Source organism: Littorina saxatilis, linkage group LG2 (assembly GCF_037325665.1).
Source record: "Littorina saxatilis isolate snail1 linkage group LG2, US_GU_Lsax_2.0, whole genome shotgun sequence".
In the NCBI taxonomy this organism is placed as follows: Eukaryota; Metazoa; Mollusca; class Gastropoda; order Littorinimorpha; family Littorinidae; genus Littorina; species Littorina saxatilis.
This window is the reverse complement of record NC_090246.1, coordinates 98,055,441-98,063,614: the sequence shown is the minus strand read 5'-3', so window position 1 is coordinate 98,063,614 and position 8,174 is coordinate 98,055,441. Positions and strand designations below refer to the sequence as shown.

The 8,174-nt window shown below is 42.7% G+C and overlaps 1 protein-coding gene across 1 annotated transcript in view; it reads right to left on the bottom strand.

Annotated features, from left to right (window-relative positions):
• LOC138960280 (serine/threonine-protein kinase SMG1-like) overlaps nt 1–8,174 on the bottom strand; it is an 86,422-nt gene that overhangs the window by 1,455 nt on the left and 76,793 nt on the right. Inside the window, exons 68-74 of the mRNA XM_070332104.1 lie at nt 7,903–8,028; nt 6,674–6,772; nt 5,982–6,166; nt 4,932–5,020; nt 3,818–3,970; nt 2,929–3,035; nt 1–1,783 (exon numbers count right to left, since the gene is read on the bottom strand). The exon at nt 1–1,783 is cut by the window's left edge and continues 1,455 nt beyond it. Of these exons, the coding sequence (XP_070188205.1) occupies nt 1,706–1,783; nt 2,929–3,035; nt 3,818–3,970; nt 4,932–5,020; nt 5,982–6,166; nt 6,674–6,772; nt 7,903–8,028 (837 nt within the window). The 3' untranslated portion in view covers nt 1–1,705. The remainder of the gene's footprint in view (nt 1,784–2,928; nt 3,036–3,817; nt 3,971–4,931; nt 5,021–5,981; nt 6,167–6,673; nt 6,773–7,902; nt 8,029–8,174) is intronic.

The following is an 8,174-nucleotide window of genomic DNA, read 5'->3' as shown; positions in this document are numbered from 1 at the left end:
GTTGTCTATTATCTGGACCTCAGTATACCTGTGATGAAAGGACAGCCGCAATGTGGGAACACTTTCGGCTGGTCTCAAATGTGTCCTTTCATGGCAGATACCACTGTAGTGCAGAGTACTTTGATGCACAAAAGTTGGGAGAAAGCAAAGTAGGACGGTAGAATCAAGGTGAATGACTAAGCCTGAACACACAGCTCTGGTACCTGCCAAAGGGTCATATCTCTGTTGAAATAGAGAAGAGAAATATAATCCTTTCACAGACACTGCTTAATCTAAAGTGTAAGACAATGAAAAATACATATTTACAAAATCGCCACCCACATGATGTGTGTCACACAAGACGCACAAATATCATTTGATTCAGGTAATGACATTGATTGGAATCTTGGATATACAGCCACTTCCGAAGGCAGACTCGTTGAAATAATGCCCCTTCAAAAGACATGCAAGGATTTCTACCAAAATCAATTTGTAAAAATGTTGCAAAAAATGTTGATACATGTACTGATATAATAGATCGCTTACAAAAGCTAGTAAAAAGCAATGGCGAATGTTTTGTGTTTGTTAAAAAATAGCGTGATTGTTAACAGGACATTGTTAACGCTGTGTATGCACCTGCTTGGTGACTGTTTACCTGGTTGCAACCATAAGAATCCTCTCCAACAAATCAATCAATGTCACTTTCAGAATAATGATCAACGTTCAGTGGACATCCATAACCAACACCTTTTATCCAAAACATAATTACATCGACTGGGCATGTCAACATTAATTTTTTATTTCTCTCTTATTTCTTGTTGAGAGATTGATGATTCAATAAGCCCCATGTTGGCAGCAATCAGTTCTTTCGGGTATAAATACAGACTTTGTTAGCCTCAAACTAAAAAGCAAGACATTACATGTCTCTTTGTCTTGGGCAAGTTAGAAATGTCACAAGACTCCACTGCAAAATGAGTGGGTCAGTTTGTCAAAATCTGGGTCTATTTGTAGATTCTTTTTGATGTTAACTTTCCATTGAAGTATCCGTACTCATGGAACATGCCCCAATTCTGCTTGACAAAAGGGGAAATCAGTCTCATCAATACTCCACTTAAGACCTGTGAAGTGATGTTGAACGAACCAAGTCAAAAACTTGAGCCAATCAGGCGTGGGGAAAAAATAATCACTGCGTATCCCACATTTAAGGATCCGACTAAAGCATTGCTCCTCGGATGGTTCTTCCTCAATCCTCAGTGCAGTAACACTGTTAACAAAATGGCTCTCTTCATGGAAAGCGAGTCGAGCACATAGCTTGGACATGGCCTTTCGGCCGGCCTGCAAGTTTTCTCATTAGGCTGATAACTTTCCCTCTGGTGTCCACTGTGGCTCTGGTGATGATGTGTCGTTTCTACTGAAAATCCCCGGTACCGAGCCTCTGACCCTCGCGTGGCCGGGCGCTGGAAACACAAGCTGTGACGCCCGCGGCATCAAGAGAGGGGGCAGCAGAAAGGTTACACTAGATTCCTCGATACGTTACGTCCGTTCCTCTCCCCTGGCCGACCCTGTCTTGCCCACGTTCCGGGGGGCTAAGCCCAGGTGGGTGAGCCAAACTTGGGAAGGAAGGAAGGAAGGTTGGAAGGAAGAAGGTGCGTGCTGGCAAGCAGCACGGCGGGTAGTAGCGGCGGTGGAGTGACGCGCGGGGAGCACCGCGCCATACGTGGCGGGTTCACACCCAGGGAGTCCAGCCCTCGTACAGCAAGGCCAGGTTGTCCAGGCTGCGTGCCTCCTTGATCACGTAGTCCACCTGCACAAACATCCAGTGTAAACTATTCAAGTCTGGCTCAAATTGATCAGGGAACACAGGAAAACACGTGCTCAGAACACACCACAACAGTTGGGGATAGTCACACAGAACCAATCTTCCAGTGACATACAAACAAAAAAAAATCTTTTTCTTTCTCGTTCACTGTGATGAAAATTAATCAAGACCACTTTACAAAACTGATGTAATATTAGTTATCGTTAGATTTGACTGTGATATCAACATTGATCAGTCTGAATGTCGAGAAAGCCGAAATCATATCAGATCGAGGCGTGAGCCAAGATCTGATATGATTCAGCCTTTCGAGACATTCAGACTGATCAATGTTGATATCACAGTCAAATCTAACGATAACGATTATATCGCATTCGATTTCGGAACAGTAGGAACCATTAGCCCGAGTCTCAAGAAGTCGGAAAAACGCAAGGGAGGCTACTGCCATGTATCTAATGTTGGAAATGTTGGATTGTCTTTTCCTGCTTTCGCAACTTTGCTGCTCTTACTTTTATTTTTCAGTAACTTTCTTTTTTTCTCAGAAAAAATAAGGCATTTAAAATGAAAAAAGAACAAAAATATACGGTCGAAAGAGATCACAAACAAAGGCTAACAAGTTCAGTGGAGTTTGAAGGAACAGCGAAGAATGTCCCAGTTACTTTGAGTCATCAGTCGTAGACTTTTTGACTGTGCGATTTGGCAATTCAGCTCGCTAAAGCTCGCATTTTTCATGATCCGCTAACTTCGACCATTATTTTTAATAATCACTGAGACTCAGCATGTAACCTCTACTTACGCGACTTGTTAATTTTACTTCCGATCATATTCCACTTAAACATTGAACAGTAAACCCCCTTTTTAAGACCCTATTCTTTCAGATGTTCTGTTGATAATGTCTACAAATGTACCCCCATTTAAAGACTACATCCTCTCCAAGGCCTGATTTTCTGTTGATAATGTACCCCCATTTAAAGACTACCTCCTCTCCAAGGCCTGATGTTCTGTTGATAATGTCTACAAATGTACCCCCATTTAAAGACTACCTCCTCTCCAAGGCCTGATGTTCTCAGATTTGTATAGAGGTCATGAAAGAGGGAATTTGATCACAACGATACTTCCAACACCCAACTCACCTGTTCCGCCACCAAGAGACGTTTGGAGGGGTCTGGGTCACGCCCGTCCAGTTTCATCTTAACACGTCTCCACACCCCAACAGCATAGCTATTCCTCTCCTGAACGGCTGTGAACACAAAAATGAACATTTCACTAACAGACACTCAAAATAAAATTAAACGAGTCCCGTTTCGTCGACGATTTTGAGAAAAGATCATTATTTGTACCGTAAGTGTTTGTCTGTCTGTGTACCTAAAAGACCACTGGGTGGACGTACAGTGAATGTAATGTATTTTTGTGTCAATAATTGAACGTTTCACTAACCTACCTTTCTTGGTTTTTTTTATTCCAAATCTATTCTGCCACAAGCCACGACCTTCACATTTTCTGAACTGATAAGCATCATTTACTGAAGTTAAGAGTGTACTCTAAAGTAAGAACATACATTTCTTAGTTGCGAGTCAAGCTTTTGCTGAGAAATGTACAGGTTTTCATAGATTTAATTTCTTCTGAATGATTCCAAGCGATGTTGGCCAGCGTACTATTCTTTATTTACTTTTCCTTTTAAAACAGTTTCTCATTGTAAAGCACTTCATTCTGCAAGGAAAGTGCTATGTAAATGTACCATAGTTCTTATTATTACTTCCTCTTTCACTATCTATAGCATCATCATTGTCATCATCCTCATCTCATTGATCATCAAAATTATTTTTAAAAAAAACCTGTGCCAGATCTGAATAAGAACTGGCATAGCAACAAAAAAACAGAAATCTTATTACATGTACTTCCTTTTTCCTACAACAGACAACACCCTCCGGCACAAAGGCTCACTGATTTTCGTCTTTTTAAGCCGATCTCATGCAACTGCTTAGAATAAAATGTGAACCCAAGACCAACTTTCATACTAACCTTTCCCTGTCCTGGGATCCCTCGACACTTTGTCTTTCTTGGCGCCCGAGCGATCTCTGTGCTGCGGACTGCTGAAGGCTGAAGGTGCCTGGTCTCTCACTGATGGCAGTCTGCGAACTGGGCTGCCGCCTGTCTCCTCTCGTCTCTTCAGCACTGAAATGATATGTCAGCTAAAGTAACAATTCCCTCAATGACAAAAGGAAATTTGTTAGCAAGAACCCATGAAAAAACAAGAACCGTCAGAAATTTCAACTCTAAAAGAAGCACACAAAAGTGCTCCTTTACCAGAGCTCATTCACGTAGGTCTATTTTGTAATTCCACAGTACAGCACACTAAGACGAGAAAACAGAAGGGTCCCTTAACCTCTTCACTGCCACAGTATAACAGCATTTTGGTATTGCTGTGCGCCAGGGCAAAATTTCGCTTTCTTCGGTAGGTTCACTAATCTGTTCACTGCTCGATCATTTATTGAGATATCTCTTAGATCTTTGGCATGTGTTTTGCTTATACCCTTGGCTATTATAGGATGACATGATCATTGGACTTTGTTTGTGATTGTTATAGTAAAATTGATATAATGACCATTTTTGTCAAAAATTACAGTTTCATTGCAGCACATAAAACCACACAAAACACTGCTAAAACTGGTGTCAAACATCAGGTACTCACATTACAGCCCATAAAAGTATTCTTCTGTGTGGTAATTCATGACTTCTTGAAGAGCTTCCAGAACACTGTATCGCTTGAAAACAGGTCTACGAGTTGAGGTCGGACTTTCCGCCGCCATTGTGAATACTAACATGTCTTGGCAAAGTGGTGAGCTGTCAACACGTGGTATAGTAGCTTATCCGAACGGTCTATGGGAAAGAACTGTGTTTAGAACCCCTACAAGTACTTGGACAGTGGTTACCTCCCATTTAGTTTTCAAAAATGTCCTGAAATGTTGGCGACACAAATCCCACGTATGAGATACGGTTATGGGCGTACGACAAACCAAAAATGACCACGTATTAAATACGGGGTAGGCAGTGAAGGGGTTAACACACAAAGTGATTCAGTAAGACCCACATTTTTTTTTAACCGTGTTGCTAAAACAGGGACTAGGGCACAAACCTTGAGTGAGCTCATTGCCTGATGGAATCTCATCTTCTCTGTCTTGCTCCAGTAGTGATGGAGCAAACTGCATCAGTCTGTCGTAGATGCTGTTGAAAGAAGACGACAACTGTTATTACAGAAAGAACCAACAAAGAAAAATCTATCAACCTGCTCCCCTATTTTTTTTATGTGTAAACACAGATGAACACATACATGCACAAAAATATAAACACAAATGTATACATGCTCAAGAGCACACACACATACACGCACGCACGTGTACACACACCCACACACACACAACAGCTTTACCACCACCAGCGAAAAATTACACAAAGACAAACAAAACAACAGACAGACCAGAAACTGACAGACTAGAGACAGAGAGACAGACAGACTAGAGACAGACAGACAGACAGACTAGAGACAGAGAGACAGACAGACTAGAGACAGAGAGACAGACAGACTAGAGACAGAGAGACAGACAGACTAGAGACAGAGAGACAGACAGACTAGAGACAGAGAGACAGACAGACTAGAGACAGAGAGACAGACAGACTAGAGACAGAGAGACAGACAGACTAGAGACAGAGAGACAGACAGACTAGAGACAGAGAGACAGACAGACTAGAGACAGAGAGACAGACAGACTAGAGACAGAGAGACAGACAGACTAGAGACAGAGAGACAGACAGACTAAAGAGACAGAAAGACAGACAGACTAAAGAGACAGAGAGACAGACAGACTAAAGAGACAGAAAGACAGACAGACTAAAGAGACAGAAAGACAGACAGACTAAAGAGACAGAAAGACAGACAGACTAAAGAGACAGAGAGACAGACAGACTAAAGAGACAGAAAGACACCCACCCGAATACAGATGCAAAAAACAACTACACCTGCATAACATAGGATACATTTCCTGCATTCCAAAACTGAGTTACAGGTCTGGCAGGGAGTGGGGTGGGGTGGTAGGTAGTGGGGGGGGGGGGGGTGCACTCATATGAGTGTGTTATCGACTACACTTGTCTAAAGAGAACAACAAAAACAACACAACGCTGGCCTCACCTTGGAATGAGCTGAACAAGATCTTCCAGCAGGGTCTGTGCGTTGAGCATGACCGGTCTACTGGCCTCTTCGCTGACCACAAGCTTCAGGGCGCTGGTGATGTTCTCCGAGAACGTCTTGTACGAGGCCAGGTACTCACGGATGCCTCCTGGGTTGATTTCTTCTGCATAGTCCTGCTCTTCCAGCTAAAATGCCATGAAAAGATGAGAGTAAGTTTGTAATTAGTGTTTGCGCATACTCTTGCCACCTATTAGTCAACCCCCACTGACCCCTAGGCCTGTTCAAACAATCAGAAATGTAAGCGACATCGTTATAAAAGTGCAGGGTTGCCAGGGCCACATTATGTCCAAACCTCAATATCAAAACTCTGGGAGCCCTAAGCCCGAACATGCAATGCTGAAAGTTATGAAATCTAGAGCTGTGCCTGACATTCAAACTGGAAATCCATTTTTGATCTTTTACCCAAACTAACCATCAGGAATAAACTAAAACAACTGACATCCTCAAAGTGTCACAGAATTAAAGCAGAAATTACTTCCGAAAATGTCAATCTCATATTATGTTACTCTCAATAACAGATTTTTAGGCTCACACAATCTCTCTAGACATGTCCTATTCAAGTGACTTTCGGTATATTTTGAGGACTGTTCCACTCCCACAATTCTAAGAAGCTCCAGCAGGTGCCTTTTTACCTTGGCCATGGTTTTGAGGATAGAGCGAATGTCAGACATCAGCTTGTGATGGACGGACAGCAGAGTGCGCAGTTGAGACACTCGGTCAGTGATATTGACCTGAAATGAAAGGAACATGGTATGTCACAGTTCTTTTATCAGGAATGAATATCACTGTTGCTGAAGCAGCCAAATTATCAGATGAACAATCTAAAATAAAGTCTGCACAGCACACATCCCCCCTGCCCCCCTCACACACGCCCTATAAGGAAACTACCACACATGCACACACACAGAGGCTCAAAAACAAACACACATACACTAGCATGCATGCATGCACACACACACACACTCCAAAGAAAAAACACACACACTCACTCCAAAGAAAACACACACACACACACACACTCCAAAGAAAACACACACACACACACACTCCAAAGAAAACACACACACATGTACACACTCCAAAGAAAACATACACACACACACACTCCAAAGAAAACACACACACACACACACACACACACACACTCCAAAGAAAACACACACACACACTCCAAAGAAAACACACACACACACACACACTCCAAAGAAAACACACACATTCCAAAGAAAACACACACACACACACACACTCCAAAGAAAACACACACACACACACACACTCCAAAGAAAACACACACACACACAAACTCCAAAGAAAACACACACACACACACTCCAAAGAAAACACACACACACACTCCAAAGAAAACACACACACACACACACACTCCAAAGAAAACACACACACACACACACACACACACACACTCCAAAGAAAACACACACACACACACACACACACTCCAAAGAAAACACACACACACACACACACACACTCCAAAGAAAACACACACACACACACACACACACACACACACACACTCCAAAGAAAACACACACACACACACACACACACACACACACACTCCAAAGAAAACACACACACACACACACACACACACACACACACACACACACACACACACACCAGGTGTGCACACACTCCAAAGAAAACACACACACACACACACACTCCAAAGAAAACACACACACACACACACTCCAAAGAAAACACACACACACATGTACACACTCCAAAGAAAACATACACACACACACACACACACACTCCAAAGAAAACACACACACACACTCCAAAGAAAACACACACACATGTACACACCTCCCTCCCCCCGCCATACCTTGCACACAGCCAGTTCCATTTGTAGAGCATGAAGCGTTCCCCCTGTCTCTGTCAGGCTGGTGTTGATCTGATCCCTAACGGCTTGCAGCCAGGCAGCGTCCACCCTCTCCCCTTGCTGCAGTGGCTGTCAAAAGGTGAACATGCTTGGAATTATGGTCCTTTTTCATGGTGTTAGAAACTCTGGGCTTTACAACACAAGACACGGTGAGTTTATTTGGAATTATAGTCCTTTTCTCATGGTGTTAAGAAACTCTGGACTTTACAACACAA